Genomic DNA, 20,704 nt, shown 5'->3' with positions numbered 1-20,704 from the left:
AGGTTTAATTACTAAAAATTTTGTTTTTTTTTCAAAACTGAGTGCTAATGTATTAGCCAACTCTGCAAATGAATACGATCCTGCTGTAAATCATAAGTCATATTTGTTCAAGATTTTTCCAACTATACAGTGTCTCAAAAATATTGGTACAAACGTTTAGGGAAGGTAGGTAACATCTAAAGGAATGTGAATCGCATAGGAACCCATAACCGGAAACGTCACGGGAAAGTAGTAGCAGAGGCACAAGAAGCAGAAATGACACAAGACAGTAATTAGTGGCAAACATTTATTTGACATAACATTAACAATGGAGTACGAGATGGATGCATTTTATGATGTTACAACAGATGCACGAAGGTTCCACCATGAGAAGCGATGCATGCGTGACACCGACGCAGCATGGATTGGCGGCCACGGTCGAACACACCTGGAGTTTCTTTGACAGTAGCAGCAGTGCAGACGAGTCTCGCCACGAGATCCATTTCCGTCTCCACAGGCGATTCATACACGATAGATTTGAGGGCCCCCCACAGAAAGAAATCAAGGCTCGATAAATCATGTGATCGTGGGGGCCAGGCAACGGCTCCACCACGGCCAATCCATCGACGCCCAAAACGCCTATTCAAATGGTCACGAACACACCTTCCATAATGGGCAGGCGCCCCGTCATGTTGAAACCAAATGTTGCGTCTCACATTTGCTGGAACATCGTCAAGTAACCCTGGTAGAACTTGTTCAAGAAAGATCCGATATTTAGCGGAGTTCATGCGGGATGGTAACAGGTATGGCCGACTAAGGCCGACTAAGCAGTCACCGACCATACTTGCCCACACATTTATTGCGAAGCGATGTTGTGCCGCATGGGGGCGCACACCGTGTGGGCCCTCTGCTAATCCATACACTAGGTGCATGTCTGCCAGCTCACAGTTCGTATATCGATGCATGTTCTTCGTGCGGCGACTACTGCTTGAATGAGTAAACCAGAAATTTTCCCTCTCGCGAACTGATGAACAGCGCCGTATACCGACTTACGGTGACGTTTCCGGTCATGGGTTCCTATGCGATTCACATTCCTTTAGATATTACCTACCTCCCCTAAACGTTTGTACCAATATTTTTGAGACACCCTGTATATTAGATTCTGTCATCTGCATAAACGTTTATAAAAGATCTCTTAATTACTTCAAATATGTCATTTATATAAATATTGAACATTATTGGCCCTGCATAAGTGCCTTGAGGTACCCCCCCTCTTTATATTAAATGATTATCGTTTTATATTTTCTACTTCAACTGTTATTTTTCTTTTGGTTAAATAATAATAATAATCAGTCTTATTATCATTAATTACTACACCCGATACAGTTAATTGCTAGAGGGTTGTTATATTTGTCTATGAATCTCAACTAAAATGAATTTGTACATTTGTATATCAACAATAATATTATAGTTCATAGGAAAGGCAGCTAGTTACTCCATAGGTAATTAGTATCAATATAATACAACGTTTTACACATAATATATTATCTGCTCTAAAAATGAGTTTTTCCTTACACCGCCAAAAACAATTAAAACAACAGACTATTTTTTTTTAAGTTCCAGGATAGAATCCATTGCGCGAATATCATATACATCGTGCAGTGACAGCTGACTGTTTCCCCTCTGCTACAAGCTCATTTGCGCATCATAAGCCGTTGGCACAGTGGTTTTAGAACTGCAGTGTTGTTCAAGCCAGTATCAAAGTGTTTGGTGATGGAACAAAGAACGAACATTAAATTTGTTATAAGTTGGAGGAAAAGTACGACTTGAAACCTGAGAATTGGGAAAACAAGTTTGTGATGTTTCGAATACGATCCGCAGAGATAGAAGAAATTGATGATGGTCACTTCAAATGCTTTTGTAAAATGTTTCCAACAGCTTTATAAGCGATCTCACGAATGTGCAGCTGCTCAAGGCAATTACTGTATAGTCGGGACTGTGAGAACATGGAATGGCAATAAAAATGTTCTCGAGACAAAAAATTTCGTTTCCAAAAATTAAAAACCAAAGCGATCTTGAAGGAGTACAATGCTTAAGTTTTGAGAAAATGTTTTGGGAACTGTTTCCTGTTATGCAACAACACTAGATCACATTTGGCGCTGCTTATCAAGGAGTTTCTGACAATGCATTGGACTGCGGAGCTAAATTATCCCTGATATTCCCCTGATTTATATCCCTCAGAACACTTGTTCCCCAAAATCAAATCCATTCTGAAGAGATCAAGATTTTACAGTATAAAGGAAATTAAAAGGAATGTGACAAAGAAATTGATGATGGTCACTTCAAATGCTTTTGTAAAATGTTTCCAACAGCTTTATAAGCGATCTCATGAATGTGCAGCTGCTCAAGGCAATTACTGTATAGTCGGGCGTATAAGTCGACTTCTATTTTTTTTTCCACTTTAACATACCGTATAGTGGTGTATTTCAGTAAAGTCTGCATTAACGACCGATGTCTGCTTTGTAAATCAACTATTTCTGCTTTCTTTAAAATGTTTACATTGTGACTGCACGGTAAACTGTAAAAGAAAGCATTAGACATATGCAACACTTCCTTATGAAGAAGGTCACGAAACCAAAACCCATACGCATGGGTATTTTGAGCTCCTTTTGCACATGGGAAGTTTGATTACGTAACGGAGCCATTCCTTGTGGCCTATTAGTACTGTCGTCCAAATTTGTTTCTCTCGGGGTAAACATTTCTTAATATAGACTTAAAAAAATGTGGATTAATTCATAACTAGGGGTAGCCTAGTTATGATAGCGTATTGAGGGAATTTTTTTTCAGCATGGCCTGCCTTAGTTGATAGAGGAATTTATTCTGTACAAGATGATAATCAATTAAACAGAGGAGGTTCAAGAATTTTTTGCTAATGCCACCGAAGTGGTATTAAGGATTCAGAGACACCTCTAGTTCGGAGAATTAGAGAAGTCGGCACTCGGTCGACTCAGTTCAATTGCGTGGGAAAACTACACGCACCATCTCTGAGATCGCTTGCGCAACTATTAATTACCTTAACCACTAAAAGAGAAACTGCAAAAGAACTAAAATCCACCAACAGTCAGGACCATATGGGAAAACACTTACAGTATAAGTAACTATAAGAAGTGCATCAGCGTTGTCAAAAGGAATGGAAGTACAAAACGTAATGTATCTATACAGTGATGCAAAGAGTATTATAAAAAAATTAAATGAATTTGAAATTATGATCAAGTCAACTAATGCCAATGTAGTTGGGCTTACTAGATACGGTGCCACTCAGAAATACCAGATGAATTTCATTTTGGTAAATATGTATTCAGAAGCGATAAAGAGGGGACAGAGTGGAAGGGTGATGCTTCTTATAAAACTGCCTCAAGGCGACAGATATATTCCTTGAGTCAGATCAAGATAACGTGGAGTCAGTGTTGTGTGAATGACTTGCTGTTAAGGGAAGATAATATTTGGAGTGCGTTTCAGACCAAATGACTGTGAGGAGTATGACTAATATCTCTTCACACATTGAATGGCCTAGTAAGGATTGTCTCATTATGGACGACTTCAATTTACTTCTTATAGTCGGGAATACATAGTTCTGATATACTCTGTATGGTAACATTTTTTTTAGAAATTGGATGATTGCTACTTATCCCACCATTTCCGAGAGAAAGAGTACAAAAGGCTTTAATATCCTAGATCTGGTTATCAGTAAGGAGCCAAACTATCAAAAACTTGACACTGTAGGAACCAATAGCAGGCAATGGAAGGTATATAAATTAGAACAAACAAAATTACTGCTAAGTTCCTACGCTAAATCGAGCTGGCTAAAAGAGAATCATAAGCGGTCAATCTTCAGAGTGGACCAGTGTAATAGCAAGAGTTGTCTCTTCTATTTTTAATTTTCATGAATGATATCCACCAGGGTAGCCAAGGGACGGTGTCAAAATTTGCTGCAGGTTTTTTTTTTTATTATTATTGAAGACCTCAAGCACGAGAGGTATTAGAACCTATGGGACTTTGTACCGTGCATGGGTTGAAGGTTGAGAAGATGAAAGAAGATACTTGTTGACATTAGACTTCAATTTCTGTAGGTTGCAATTTTCAGGAAATATGTATGAATGAAGGTTCCAGAAAACGGAAAATGAAGGAATAAATGAAGTAGGAGAAAAATTGATTCTGCGAGTTTGAAGTTGGACAGTAAAAGAATGCTGATGGTTGCGGCACGAGTTCGGATTGTTTTGGAAGAGAGGGTGAGAATTATAGAAGCTAATTCTGAAGAACCGTGCCCATAGAAGTATCTATAGAAAAGGCATGCAGCAAAAACAGAAAGTCTTTGAGACAGAGAGTGGAGATTTTTTTTTTTAGAGATGGGTCATTAATTAACCTAACTGCCATACTTTGATAGAATCTAGAAGCTTCAGAAGAGAGGTTTTAGAGGAACCACCCCAGATGTGGGAACAATATTCCATGGTAGGGCGGATTTGCGATTTGTACAGAGTGAGCAACTGTTTGGAAGAAAAGTAACGCCGAGAACAAAACAGAAAACCCAGATTTTTAGATGCAGTGAAAGCAATATTTGTAATGTGCTTGTGCCAAGAGCGATTAGAATTCAGGGTAATCCCTAATAGAGACATATGATCTTATCTAGAAATATGTTTATCATTGAAGATAAGCATAGGAGCAAAAGAATCCTTTTTGCGAGATATAAGACAGGAACGAATTTTAGAAGGATTGAAATCAACTATGTTATCTTTCCCCAATGGAAAATTATCTGGAGATCAGCATTTAGGGAATTGATAATGGATATTCGAGAAGTTGAAGCTGTTTGTGCAGGGCAAGGTTTCTCAAACTGGAAGGTAGAATACGATGTGCTGTCATCAGCAAAACTATGGATAGCATTTCCAGTTAATGAGAGAATATCATTATTATATAAGAGGAAAAGAGTGGGGAAAATAATTGAACCTTGGGGAACACCTACATTAGTGAGAAGTTAGAGGACAGAGAACCGTTTTCCATAACCGTAGTGAGCGGTCAGAGAGAAAACTGGATATTCAATTACAAAAAACAGTTGGCAAACCATAGGATGGAAGCTTATTTAGGAGACCATTATGCCAAACATAATCAAAAGCCTTTGAAATGTCAAGAACAACTGCTTGAGAATCATCAAACTTTTCCATAGATGGGTAACATAAGCCAGTATATCACCAGCTGATCGACACTGACGAAATCCATACTGACATTCATTGATCAGATGGAAGGTTTCTAGATAGTTTACAAGTTGGCGGTTAATAGATTTTTCCATTACTTTGGAAAGTAGAAGTAAGTGTAATGGGGCGATAATTGGATGGAAGGGATTTGTGACCCTTTTTAGGAACTGGTTAGATATGAGAAAATTTCCAAGCAGAAGGGAAAACACCGGTGGAATAAAAAAAAAGTGTAAAAATGTGACACAGAAGAGGAGTAAGCTCTGGAACACAGGTTTTGAGTACAAGTGAAGAAATACCAACAGGATCTGAAGTTTTCTTGGTATCAAGACTGTTCAAAATTCTTCTGACAACCTTATGACGGGAAGACCACAGGAGACATTGAATGGAATGGACTGGGAATGGTTAGAGGTGGCTTGCCAAGATCATCAATACACGAGTAGTTGTTGTTGTTATAAAAAGGATTTAGGAGCATCAGACTAAAGCCATATTTCTCCGTGATTACTCTCTGTAAATTGCGTAATACGTGAATTAGAAGAAAAGTAGAATGCTAGCATGTCAGCTTTATCTTTAGCTGATGTGGCCATCCAGCTTTGACAGAGATGGGAATAGAGATGGGCAAAAATTGTGGCCAGTTTGGCAAGAGACCAGAAAGCCCGACTACCATTTGGACAAGAAGCAAGTTCTCTACTCTTAGCTTGTTCAAAATCTAGTTTGGATTGATTTATAATTGTTGCGAGCTTTCGTGTTGGAAGAAAATGAATCTGCGGATTTCGATGCAAGACAATTGCGATATGCAATTTTCTTATATTGAACAACCTTAGCACATTTATTGGAAAACTCGGGTTTAGATAAAGGACGAGATTTTAAGATGGAGTTGTGAAACGAAGGATTTAATCTCCACAAGACCGACAAGATCTGAGATCAGAAGATTTAAACAGTAATCCAAACAAGGAAAAGAAGTTAAAGAAATCTCGCAGATCATCCCATTTTGCATTTTTATAATGCCAAAGAACACGAGGATCGGAATGACCACGAGAGACGGGCTCCATTGGAGAAGAGACCATCGCCAAGTTGTGACCTGAGGTGCGTAGAGGACCACTCAACTCGACCGTGTTGTTTGTTAAAAAAATATCAAGACTGTTGGCCGTCTGATTAGGATTGTCTGGTATTCTGTGGGTAAATGATCAATCTATGTGAGGACATTAGTAATTGCAAAAGCCTCAGCATTTCGACCAGCTGGGTCCGTATGACTAGAAAACGGAAGCTAGCTGGAGTTTTCTAGTCACATTAAAATCACCAAGGAAAATTATCTCACTGTTAGGAAAGCTGGACTGGAGAAAGTCAATTTTCAAAGAGAGGAAATCAAAGAGTTCCACGTGATTAGGGGAGTTGGGAGAAATCTCCATTACTTGCTTTTGAGGCTGCTGCTCATTCTAATAGGAGCAGTGCAAGAATCACTTTTGCCTCTGCCTGCGTCCACTGTTAACATTTCAGTCTGTGTATCCCCCAAACATTATGTCAGATTGTAAAACAATCTCACATAATGTTTCTCCCGTTTTTTTCCGCTGATAGTGAGTGAAAAGTATTGTTAGTGTCGTTATTGATAACTATTGCAAATCGAATGTTAAGTGAGACACTTCCAAGTTTTTTTCTGAAATCCATTAAATAAAGGTAACTTATTTAATATCCTTATTAAAAAGTGAACCTCACATTATTAAATAAGGTTTGGTTACCTTTAGATAATTTGTAATTAGTTTATGAAGTTAATGAAGGCTTAAAAAACTGAACTCTATTAAATAAGGTAAGGCTACTTTAACGCGTTATAGGTTACTTATCATGGGTTAAAGAAATATCTTTAAAATCTGTCACGTGAAATTTGATGATGACACTTGGATAATGATGTCAGTAATAAAACTTTGATTGACAGCAGTTCTCAATCATGATCATCAAATACCAATAAGTGATGAACATCATTCAGTGAGACTATAAAGCTATTGACTTTTGTCACTTTTTTTTTTCTTGTAAAATATTTACAATTTGGATATGGAAAATGAGTGAGTGCCTAAATCGAGTACAGTATAATGTATATTAATGAATAAGTAATTTTCCTTAATTGTAATTATACTTTTGATATGAAAAAATAGACAGAAGCCAAAAACAATGAATTCTTTTATGTGTAAATACAGCTTCTAAAATGATGAACGGACGGTTTTTTTTTTGGTTTTTTTTTTAAATAGAAACACCATTTCATCGACAATGCCCATCGCTGCCTCACCAAAAAAGGCAAGGCGGTCTGGCTACTTAATGCGTGGCAACCACAATACCTTCCGCAACTCTTGGCATGCAGGCTCCTCTATAACAATGCAGTGGAACTGCCGCAACACACAGCATACGGCCCTGACGCGTTGCTGTGCGTCTACCACATGTGTATTCCCGTGAAGTAGCCGCTCAAAAATCGTCCCTTTCACTAGGACGATTAGGTGAAGATGTGAATTGTCCGGCACGCGATGGAGCAATTGTTACTTTTAACCAGTTGTTGTGAATTTGAATTGTTTATTTCAAAACTCTGCATTTTATCCGAACATCCCTTATACACCCCTCCACCAAATTAATAGAACACTTAGAAAACGCGGTGTAATTCGTGCGGCTTGCGATGAAACTGGACAAAATTTGGTATGGCAGTTTATCATAGGATAACGATGAAGTGAGGAGACAGCAAGAAACTACGGACAGATATAAGGGACATTTATAGGGATTGTATAAGAATTACCAAAAAATATTACATTACAAAAGTTGATACAAAATGCTCGAAAATATGGTCACATGATATCAGTACGATGTATGATCTCCTCCAAAGACTAAACAGGCCTGACACCGGTTAACCATACTCGTAAAAGGGTTCTATAAGATTCTGTGACAGCAAATCTCATTCTTCCACCAGCGCAGTTCTTAGCTCACCAAGTGACCGAAGAGTTGGCTGTTGGCATGCAATGCGACGTCTAAGGCCGTCCCGCATATGTTCGATCGAATTTAAGTGTGGCGACGTTCTTGCCATGGCAGTCGTTGGATATCTTCAGTTTCAACGTATTCCTTCACCACTTGAGCTATATATGCAGTGGCGTTGTCGTATATGAAAAGAAAATCTTGAACAACTGCACCCCTAAAAAGTCGCACATGGGGTTCGAGGATCTGTTCTCGGTACCTCTGCGCAGTTACGGTACCCCTATCAAAAACATGAAGGTGTTCCTTTCTCTAATGTTGAACGAATGGTACTGCATTCCTCGTTATCTCCAGATGAAATAACGTCTATAATTTGTTTGTAGGTTAAAACGGGACTCATTATAGAATAGAACTGTACCCCATCTGTCAGGGCTCCAAGTTACATGTTCATGGAACCAGTTTCGACGAGTTTTTTGGGATAAATGGGATACAAAGTCCTTTTGGAAATGTTTTTGCCTCTGGCCGCAGCAACCTCAAGAGACAGTTGATGACGGGACATCGTAGGGTTTTAGAGCCAGATAGCGATCTGTTCTGGTTTACGGAGCCCTCGGGCGACCTTGGCCAGCTCTTCTTGTAATGGTTCCTGAAACTGATTCCATAGTGCCAAGAAGCACTGCGTAACACATTAAGCCAACGTGCTCTTGCGACTCCACGCCCACTCAAAGAATCATCTAAACGATGATGACTTGCCATCCTGAGTACTGAAGATATGGCTATCTGGGAAAGCCAAAAAACGGGAATGAAGTGGTGTGTCACAACTCGTATTTTTATAGGCATGAATAATTTGCATAATCTGCGGCTCTTTAAGGTGGTAGATCGATTTTCACGAAAACATTTCCTTCTGTTAATTTTCTCGAGCAGTATAGTTTTTAATCAGCAATGATACGAAAGGAGGTGCTGGGAAGAAATGAGAAAAACCTAATAAAAACGAAAAATTGAGAAAATGCGAACCCTTCATCGTGTCCATTAACCTGCCATCTACTGCAGTAGTACTTCGCTTTTCGAAAAGCTTTGGGATGGCAATGTTGGCCAAAATGTACTGAAAGGACAGAATTCAGAGGATACCTGGTTCCTGGGAAACGCGACGCTGTCACGCTTCTCGCTAGTGGACGAACCCACCGCTTGGCAGGTATAAAGGTACACTGCATTCGCGTAGACGGTAATTCGATGTCAGTATGGATAAACGATGTGAGTTAACTGACTTTGAAAGGGGGATGATAGTGGGTGCCCGAAGCATGGGTTTCTATATCGCGGAGGTGGTACAGAAATTGCACTGTCACCATTCGACAGTATCAACAGTGTATTGTATCGGGAATCCGCCATTTCCGGAATAATATCTCATCGTGAACAGCATTGTGGGGGGAGAAAGGAGGTGGATGAACGTAGCCGTTGACGTCTGTGTCGCAATTTTTCAGCCAACCGGAGAGCGACCGTGGCACAAATCACCCCCGACTTCAACGGGGGAGGTGCCAGAAAGTCTTCACCAAGACCATCAGGCGATCATTAGCCGCAATAGCTTATGGGAGCCACTGACCCACCAGAGTCCCATTACTAACACCACGACACAGGAATCTACGCTTCAACTGGGCGAAAGAACATCGGCACTGGACCTTGATGATTGGAGACGGGTCTCCTAGTCTGATGAGTCCCGTTTCCAGCAATTTCGAGCGGACGGGATGGTGCGTATCTGGCGGAAACCGCACGAATCTATGCAACCGTCATGTCAACAAGGAACTGTTCAGACAGATGGACGGTCGGTAATGGTCTGGGGCGTGTTCAACTGCCACACGTTTCGACCTCTTGTACGGCTAGACGTATCTCTGAATCGAAGTTACGTGTCCATCCTTGCAGACTATCTGCATCCCTTCATCGTCATCGTGCACCCACAGGGCAATGGACTCTTCCAGCAGGACAATTCGCCTCCCCACACTTCTTAGAACATGGTTCGAAGAGCATTCTGCAGATTTTACCATCATAGAATGGCCTCCCCGTTCACCAGATATGCTCGACAGAGTTCATGTCTGGTGGCCTCCCCGTTCACCAGACATGAACTCTGTGGGGCATCTTTGGGATGCTGTGAAAAGGTCCGTTCGAGCTTTGGATCCTCCACCGAGGAATGCGATGGAATTATGAAGACAGGTGCATCAAGCATAGATGAAAATACCTGTGGAACGCTTTCATGAACTAGAAAGGTGGGCCTACCCGTTACTAAATAGGTATCCCATGATGTCTGTCCACTCAGTGTAAAATTAGGTAAAAAAATTAAGTTTCTTGATCTTAGTTTTAGTATTTACGGAATAGAAGGAATGTTATTAACGGAATAGAATAGAATTTTTATATTAATGGAACAAGGGAAGACGGCCCTCAGGAATAGGATCACGATATAAAGTTTGTGCTAATGTTATAATTTTAAAAATTATAACATTAACACAAACCAATGACTAGCCTTACGAAACCGAGAAAGGTGCGCGTGCATCGGGTATAAAGTTTCCGTGCTGTTTAAACGTATCATGGTCCTAGAGCGAGTCCTTACAGGTGGCACAATGTTCACGAGCACATCTTCCACATCGTGCATAAAAATCCTGGTTCTAATGCTGCCAAAGAGGAGAAAATTTTTATTGACTGTTTTCGCACTGTGGGCGAGATAATCAGTATTGTGCGAGGTTAACATGGTTCCCCGGAAAACTTGGGTTTTGCGGGGTTTTTTGTTTTTTTTTAACAGCACCATATATGGACACGGATATGCACATTACGAGATCAAACTCATTCACCCCCACAAAACAAGCACGGCTTATTTTGAAGTGTTGCATGAGTAAATCAGCTGCATTAAGGGGGGGGGGAAGAAAAAAAAACGAGAAAGAAAACACAGTAAAACGCAGTTGTAAACTGCTCTGGCAGATATGGCAATACCAGGTAGAAACAAAAAGAAATATTTATTGTTTATTTTCTGTTACCATTGTCTCCATATGTTTAGAGATTAGGTTATCAGTAGATGAAATCTCAAGAAAGTGAGAATGTTGGATCAACCACTAGTCGATGATTCAGTCTCCCCTGAGGACCAGAGTGCGCCTTGATAGAACTGCTTGGAGGAGAATATTTCATAATCTGATTACCACAATTTGAATTCGAAACGTTAGGATAGTACACGTTATATTGTACAGTAAATGTGTAGTAAGGATAGAAGTTTTGAACAAAATACCCTGAAAAATATATTGAAACAATGCGTTTCGTTTCCGCTGAGCTGAATGGTCCTTGAAGTACAAAGCTACTCTTGCTGTTCAATCCATGACACAACAAAATACAGTTTATAATCTGTACATTGTAAACTACTCTTGCCACTGTATGCCCATCTTGGGGTATGGACAGAAAATGTTCTTTATTATTATTTTTTAAACAGTCGCTAAGAGGTTATAATACTGTAATTTTAAAAATAAAGTTATAATTTTAAAAACGCACTGATCAACGGATTAAACAATTTAATAACTGATGTGATCTGAGATCATATATTGGTCATATGGTAGCGAACAATTCGTACATCATTAAACAGTGAAATACGATGCCACTACTATCAGTTTCATCTTTTTTTAAATTGTAAGGGATTTCCTAGAGCATAAATCTGTGATATATATCCAGATGTGGAAGTATTTTAATTTTTGACAGATATAACATTGGTTTACGTTTGTCATAATGACAATAGGATAATTTCGTTATTTTCTTTTCACAATTTTTCATCTTTAAAAAAATACGCCAAGTTAACTAGAAATTAATTTTCGAAATGTCTTTTAGTCACTCACTTTCAATGATATTTCGAACAGAAGAGTTCAAAGACTGAAATTAGAAGTTAGCGAAGGTTTGATAGAATTAACACACATCAAGATTACTAAAGTCAGCAAGTTACCCTACCTAGACTGACGACTGCATTCCCATTTAAGGTTTCAAAATGGGCTGACACCTGGAAAGGTCATACGTCATGGTTGTGTGGACGCCGAAGGAAATATTTGCTGATGAATTTTATTATCGAAATCTTTGAGAAAAAGCGAATCCTTACATTTTTTTTTTTTTTTTTTTTTTAATATTAACATTGAAAAGACGCGTACAAGCAGATTATAAAATCAAGCATTCGTAAGTTTCATTTGTGTTTCAACTCGGTTGAGTTTTTAGAAATGCAGTACTACATTTCGAAGTTAGTTGTGGAAATTGAGAAACTAGATGAAACTCGGTAATTTGAAATCGAAGACAGTTAGTGAGAAAAAAATGTAATAGCTAAGTATATGTGCTGATCCACTTTCTTAGATCTTTGCACAGTATACAGAACTGTTTTATTTATTTGTTTTGTATAGTTCTCCAAGTACAAAAATCCACGAGAAAATCCTGTAGATGTCGCATTCTGTATGTAGCCATGGATTTCGTAGGCACGGTTGAAAGGAATTTCGTAATCTTACTGTCTGGAATCTGTAAGTTCTTTGTCAGTACTTTTCTATATACAGAGTGTTTTGATTAAGTTTCTATAGATTTCTAATTCTAATTATATTGAACTTATAACAATGTATGTATTTTAAAGTTTATGACAGTTCAGAGATATTTTGTTGGGATATTTTCCCGTCTTATTAAATTCAGTAAGTATATAATATCCCAGTTACGCATGAGAGGAAATGTCAATAAATTTCATGACCATTAATATTACGTATCGTTAAGTGGATTATGTTCAACTTTGAACACGGTTTATGATCAACAGTAACACTTAAGCTGAAACGTTGACTCTGAGTTTATCATTTCAGAGAATATACAGCTGAAACGTTGACTCTGAGTTTATCATTTCAGAGAATATACAGCTGAAACCCTGAACAAGTAATATTTTAAATTTTAGATGACTTTAATATATTATGCTATTACTGTTCTTCACAATAACACAAAAATAGTACTGTATGTACACTACATACAGTATTATTTTTGTGTTATTGTGAAGAACAGTAATAGCATAATATATTAAAGTCATCTAAAATTTTAAATATTACTTGGTGTACATACAGTATGTACACAAAAATAATACTGTATGTACATGTCTAATAGAAGTTTCTTCCTCTCACATCAAATTAATCATGCTTTCCTTTTTAAAATGTAAACAGGCATATTTTCTTTAAATACAACTGAAAGAACAAACAGCCAAAAAATAAAGGCATATTTATCGAATTAGCTAAGTCACGGTTAATTAGTATGTGTATAAATAATATATACATACATACTCGCATATCATAATTATAATAAAAATGTTTTATTATAATTATGATATGTGAAGTAATTTCATTCTTATATGACTAAAGAAAATTTTATAATACAGTTTACTATAAGAAATATTTTCTCATAAGTATATCCCCCAATCTACTTATCTACATTCCATTATGGTCGTAGGGTATTTCTTATTACATCATTCATATCAACATGGATTTAACTCGAAATTGAATTTTAAATAAAATGGACACGTGCATTCACTTTTTTAAACATTATATTCCTAATGGATACCCTTTTTTCATTACATTTAATCGCATTTTAACATGTCTTTCTGAACAACATGAACGATAAAAGATATTTTATAAGCAAACGTTAATTAATGCATTTATTTGCTAACCTAACGCACATACAAAGATAAAAATGAACCACCATATCTGTAAAGTTTCGACGTTATTTTCAACATGAATATTTAGACTTATGTTTCAGTATTTTATATAGGAGTATACTTTGGTCTTCATTCATCTAATTACTTATTTGTAAATGAGTCTATATCTGAGTTATAATTATATAACGTATAAACTCCGCATAAAAAGCATGGTGAATTAAAATCTACACTGGTAACAATTTTGATAATTTGCTAAAACTAAGTTAAAATGAGAATCATGAACATTATTAAATGTGAGTGCTTTTAAGGTTAATTATAGTAAAATATGCAATAGTTTTTAATAGTATAGCAACTTACCTTTATCAGGGAAGCTGCGTATAACGTTGGCATAATATGGATTAGGAGTTAATGTAATTCCGTTAGTATCAGCAATGGCATTGTACAAGTCTAACATATACTGAGGTGGGGTATGGTGGCGTTTCCGTTGGCCGGGATGGCCAAGTCCAAACACCTGTAGCAGCTTATGCATCGCTTCTTCCTTCACGGTTTCTTGAGCAGAGCGTACGGAAAACTTTCTCTGGTCTACGCTCCTTCCCCCTACTAGGTCTAGAAAGAGCACGAGGGCCAGAAAGGTAGAAAAAGTTACCGGGACCGTCTCGACTAGAGAGGTTTTAAACCCAACAATGGCACTCATCATATATTCCGAGAACACCAAGCTTACCGACGGAGACAAACTAGCGTTGGAGCGCGCGCGTGTGGACTTCACATACACACGCACACATATACATATATACACACAGACAGTGAGTTGCTGCTAAGTCAAAGCAGCTTCCGTAGCCTTGCGCAGCTTTTCTGCACAGGTGACGGACACGGTGATACCGTCATAGCAAAAATCTCGGCGCTTTGTTGTCGGCGTTGATACCCTGTCATCTCACCAAGAACACCGAATTGTAGCAACAAGCGTGCACCACTAGCCGCACGGAACAAGTGCTCGGCGCAAACACCTGATACTTTAAACGACGCTAGAAGGCGCATCGATCGCTATCTCCTAGGGTTAAAAAAAAGGCAAGAAAAGAAAAGAGAAGAGAAAAACAAAAAATAAAGAAACAAAATTGGTGATTTGTCCGTAACCATGGAAACATTTATTATAATACGTCGGGAATTATGCCACTTTTCGACTTTACATACTGTATATATATCATTGTTGATATATTATATATATATTATTGTTGATGTATAATATATATATTATTGTTGATATCAGCAGACACGTAAGGTGCCCAATGACTGTTAATTAATCAAGTAATGTTCTCACAAGACTTTAAACAACTTCACAAGCTACAGTATAAGCAGTGCTGCAGTCGTAAAATTAGCAGGAGGTATGCTCTATGAATGTTACGCAAAGCAGAGAGTATACTGTGCATATCAGGCTTATTAATCGAATTCCAATGGGTAAACGGTATATATATATATATATATATATATATATATATATATATATATATATATATACAAAGCATATTTACTTACTTATATATACGGCACATATATTAAAAAAAATAAAACTATAAGTATTGCCTAAGAATCAAATTCTAATAAATTTATTTTTTTTAATTTTCAGTAAACATTTTAATAATATTTGTTTTTTCAAGGCTTTCAAAAACCAGACGGTATACGCTATTCACCTAAAAAATCCTCAGGGTATACGGTGTATACCCTCCACTACAGCCCTGGCTATAAGTGACCGACCGATAGGCATTATAACATTACAGCTGTACAAAATGGTTTGTTCCGCATGGCAGTGAAAAGTCTGCGTGGGTAGCACAGTGGTATCGTCACCGTCCTCCCCACACCGGGTGGAAAAGGCCCGGTGTGGGGGTTCCGTCGATGACGCGAGGAACTGTAATGGGCTTTTTTCACTCCATGGCTGAGTTAGTCGGTTTCAGGTAGATAGCAAATCGACCATAGAACAGACACAATTTACAGACATAATACACAATGCACGGCAGATGAATTTAAATATTCGGGTGGCCTAATATAATAGTTTGGATGGCAGTGAATTTTGCTATTCATTAGTTACCTGGGTCACAGACATAGCAGTTATATGTAACATTTATCATACTGTTTCTCATAAAAGTACACTAGCAAAGCATACCGAATAAGGAAATCATGTAATTATAAAAATATAAATTATAAACCATAACGATATAATGGGAATTTCGATAATTTATGGATAATTTAGATAATTTTATGCATGCACAGAAATTATAAAGCTTCGGATTGCTCGTTTTACGGAAAAAACAAGTTGCAAAATAGTCCTCTTTTGACTGGATATAAGATCATTTGTAAGAAATCAGGTTCCTCGGAGAAAGAAGGCGAAAGATTTTAACCAGCTCATATTCTGATAACCAGCTCATATTCTGATTTTACTGATAACATCGCCAGTAACTCAAGCAAGAAAAAAAAAAAAAAAAAAAAAAAGGAATAAATGAATAATTGATTGGCATTATAAGAATGACAGAACTTTCCATCTACAGAAAGAAATATGTTTCAACAGAAAATGTTTAATAAGAATTCATTTAGAATGGATTTTGTACTGTAAGCGAATAGATTCCAAAAGTAATATCTAAACTTGCTTTTCCTACCACCACGAATCCCTTGTGTCAGTCCAGTCACTGACACAAGGGATTTTTATGAGCTTTTTTTACAACGTGTCTGGTTTAGCTCTCAGGAATGAGTACATCGTGTTTTTTTTTTTTTTTTTTTTTTTCAAGAGAGAGACAATTGTTGCTTATGTCCTCAGAAAACATTTATGATATCTTTCCACAGTTAGCTGAAGCTTGCTAACAGCCCTCCTTGGTTACACAGTTGGTATAATTACCGTCCTCTTCACACCGCGTGGAAAAGACCTAAGTTGGAATCCGTCAATGATGCGAAGAATTTTATGGATCTTTTTCACAATGTGGCTGAGTTAGTCGGTCTCAGGCGAGGGTAGCAAGGTTTTCTCTCGGAAACTCCTTTTTTTGTACAGCACAATATGGTCTAAGTTGCTGTGCACCTAAACCCCAACAACAACATAGGTAGTGAACCTTGGGGTGGCCCAGATTTTCATTGTCATTCATAACGATTCAGAACAAGAGGACACCCAATATCGATCTTTGGGGAAGGCTTGTAACAATGATGAATAGTCTCGAGTAGCGACCCATTTTACCCTAACAATTTTCTGCCTTCCCACAAGGTAGCTCTTGATCCAGTTGAGAAACGGATCTCCAGTGTTATAGGTAAACAGTTTGGCTAATACACTTCTGGACAAAATTAACAGAACACGTAGGAAACGTGGTGTAACTCGTGCAGCTAGCAATGAAGCAGGATAAAATTTGGTATGGTGGTGTACCATAAAATAACGATGAAATGAGGAGACAGCGAGAAATTCGGACAGGTATAAGGGTCATTTATAGGAGTTGTATAAGAATTACTAAAAAGGTCACATAACGGAAGTCGATACAAGGTGCTCGAAAATATGGCCACATGCCATCAGAACGGCGTGTGATTCCCTCTAACAGCTAAACAAGCCGAATAGCGGTGAGCCATGCTCGATATAATGGTGTCTATAAAATTCTGTGATAACAAATCCCATTCTTCCACCAGCGCAGACCTTAGCCCACCAAATGACCGAGGAGTTGGTTGTCGGCGTGCAATCGACGTCCAACGGCGTCCCACACATGCTCGATCGGATTTAAGGCTAGTGATCGTGCTGGCCACAGCTGTCGTTGGATATCTTCAGTTTCAAGATATTTGAAACTGAAATTAGAGCTCCACCACTTGAGCTCTATGTGAAGTGGCGTTGTCGTGCACGAAAAGAAAATCTGGGCCAACCGTATCCCTAAAAAGTCGCACATAGGGTTTGAGGATCTGTTCTCGGTGTCCCTATCAAAAACATCAAGAGGGACACTGCCGTTGATCATTATTCCTCTCCACATGAGAATACACATTGTACTCCCCTACATGAAATTTGGAAGGTACAAAGTGTACAAAAAAGATAGACTGAATAGGAAGGGAGGTAGGGTTATGCTGTATACAATGTCCATCTAAGTCAAGTCAGTTTGGTGTGACATAAGAGCACTGGAAGACCAGAATTGACAGTAGGACTGTGTTATAGGCCTAATGACCCTAATGAGTACAACGAACAATTGTACAGAGAAATAGAATGGGCCAGTAAATCAGATTATGTTATAATGGGGAATTTTAACTTCCCAGATTTTGACTGAAACTGGTGAGTTGGTCACTCGCACACTAGCAAGACTTTTGTGGATTTATTGGATAATTATTTTCTGCTGTAGCATATTCGAGAGGCCACCAGGGAGGGTAATACTCTTGATCTAGTTATCAGCAGTGATTTTTCGTGTATAAAGAATTTGCAGATAAAGGAAGCACTAGATGGCGGTGATCACAGTGTACTAATGTGGGATTTATATAAAGATATAATTACCATCAGGGTAAAGGGAATTTCTTCCGTTAAGGTGACTACAATGGTCTCAGACAGTTTTTAAATTCTGTACAATGGGACCAACTGATGACGTTACCAACAGCAAATTCTCTGTGGGAAGCATTCAAGGAACTAATCGTAGAAGCTACGAGGCTTTTCATACCGATTAAGAAATATTGTTTAAGGTTTAGGCCTAAATAGATGTCAGATGAACTAATGAGACTCGTGGCAGAGAAGAAAAATGCATGGGATGCATATAAATTATCAGGTGACACAGAAGCCTATGGCAGATATAAGCTAGCCTGTAATCAAGTCACAAAGGATGTTAGGCAAGCGAAGGCAGATTACAAGAAATCTTCGGCAAAGGATGCTAAGAAAAACAGCAAGGGCTTCTTTACTTATATAAACTCTAGAAGGAGGGAGATGAATCAGATTAGTATGCTTGATATCGATGGTTCGACTGTTGATGATCTGATCCTGCTCAGAGCTGATAATCTCAATGCGTATTTGGCATCTACATTCACACATGAGGAGTTAAGGGAGGAAAACGCCAGAAGTTTATCAAAGTGTAACAGGGTGCTTAATGATTCTGTAATAAATAAAGCAAAGTGGAGAAGAATTTGTTGAAGTTAAACGTAAGAAAGGCACCTGGGGTGGATAGGATCTATCCAGTTATATTAAAGGAGGCGGCAAAGGAAGAAAGCAAACCCCTTAGCCATGATTAAGAGAGCATCCTTGGACTCAGGGAAAGTCCCTACGGACTGGAGATATACAAATGTATCCTCAATTCACAAAGGGGGATCTAAGGATGACACGAGTAATTACAGATCAGTTAGTTTAACTTCTGTTTCTGGGAAAATAATGCAGTCACTTGTTAAAGATGCATTGCAGGATCATCTAGACAAGGCTGCAGTAATAATTCAGACAAAGCATGGGTTTGTTAAGGGAACGACTTGTCGGTCAAATCTGATTGGATACTACGATGTGGTTACAAAGGTACTGAATGCAAAAAATAATTTTGATATCATGTACTTGGATTTCAGGAAAGCTTTTGCCACTGTTGCGCATGGAAGACTACTGTACAAATTGGAGCAGTGTGGTATTAAGGGTAAGTTGCTACAATGGATAAAAGGGTCGTTGAGTGGGAGAAGATAGAGTGGTAATTAATGGATATTGCTCTTTGTGGACTAATGTTATTAGTAGAGTTCCTCAGGATTCGGTGTTCAGCTCATTGTTGTTTTGTATATTTATCAAATGATATTGCTGAAGGTATATCAGGCTTAATGTCGAAGTTTGCAGATGATACAAAGGTTGGCAGAGTTGTTAATGATAGTAATGGTAGTGTGCTACTGCAACAGGCTCTAGAAAATTTGGGAAGATGGGCTGAGAAGTGGCAACTGAAGTTTAACATTGACAAATGCAAAGTACTGCATATGGGTAGAAGTAACCCCAGAGAAACTTACCAACTGTGTGGTACTACACTTTGGGTGGTAGAAAATGAAAAAGATCTAGGAGTAATTGTGGAGTCAGATATGAAGTTTCCTGAGAAATGCAGACAGACTGCCAGAGCAGGTCATGGGGTATTGTCAATGATATACAGGAATGGAATTTTGCTAGTAGGGAAAAGGAGGTGATTATCCCTTTGTATAAGGCAATGGTCAGGCCAACCTTGAGTACTGAGTACAGGTCTGGAGGCCTCATTTTAGGAAAGATGTAGAGTTGCTTGAGCGTGTTTCTAGCCATTTAGATAAGGGCAACAAGATTGGTGAGGAGAACGAAGGGGTCCTCTTCCCAAGAAAGGCTTTTTTGCAAATTGCATCGGCCGGAGACTAGGCACCTGCGAGGTGATCTTATTGAGTTGTATATGGCCTTGAATGTGTTGAACATGCTGAATTCTGATTAGACTCTTCTGCTTGATTAGATTATGAACCTGAGATTGCATCAGTTCAAATTGAGGAAAGACAGTTGTAGAACAGATGTGCAGAAATTTGCCTTTAGCCAGCGGTTGGTTAATTTCTGGAACAAACTTCCATCTCTCGTTGTGGAAGTTGATAGCTTAAATAAATTGAAGGGGAACTGGACAAACTTTTAGAGGGAATGGATGTATGAATTTTTTTTTTTTTTTTTTTTTTTGGCTCTTTTTACATAATCTCATGCGCTTGCTTTCTTGCATCTCATGCCTTTCATTACTATTACTACTTCTACCACTACCTACACCGTAAGTATCCCGTCTCTGATGTCGAAGGGATGACATCGCGTTCCTCGTTGTCTCCAGGTGAAATAGCATCTAGAATCTGTTTGTAGGCTAAAACGGGACTCATCAGAGAACAGAACTGTACGCCATTTGTCAGGGCTCCATGTCACATGTTCATAGCACCA

At 38.4% G+C, this 20,704-nt stretch overlaps 1 protein-coding gene across 1 annotated transcript in view; it reads right to left on the bottom strand.

Moving 5' to 3' along the window:
- LOC150081703 (bone morphogenetic protein 7-like) overlaps positions 1 to 14,737 on the bottom strand; it is a 241,044-nt gene extending 226,307 nt beyond the window's left edge. The window contains exon 1 of the mRNA XM_090379568.1: positions 14,197 to 14,737. Coding sequence (XP_090235694.1) covers positions 14,197 to 14,536 — 340 coding nt within the window. The 5' untranslated portion in view covers positions 14,537 to 14,737. The remainder of the gene's footprint in view (positions 1 to 14,196) is intronic.
- Between the last annotated feature and the right edge of the window lie 5,967 nt (positions 14,738 to 20,704).

Source organism: Mastigoproctus giganteus, chromosome 8, assembly GCF_048544385.1.
Source record: "Mastigoproctus giganteus isolate SK-2022 chromosome 8, ASM4854438v1, whole genome shotgun sequence".
NCBI classification, from domain to species: domain Eukaryota; kingdom Metazoa; phylum Arthropoda; class Arachnida; order Uropygi; family Thelyphonidae; genus Mastigoproctus; species Mastigoproctus giganteus.
This window is presented reverse-complemented; position numbering and strand designations above follow the sequence as displayed.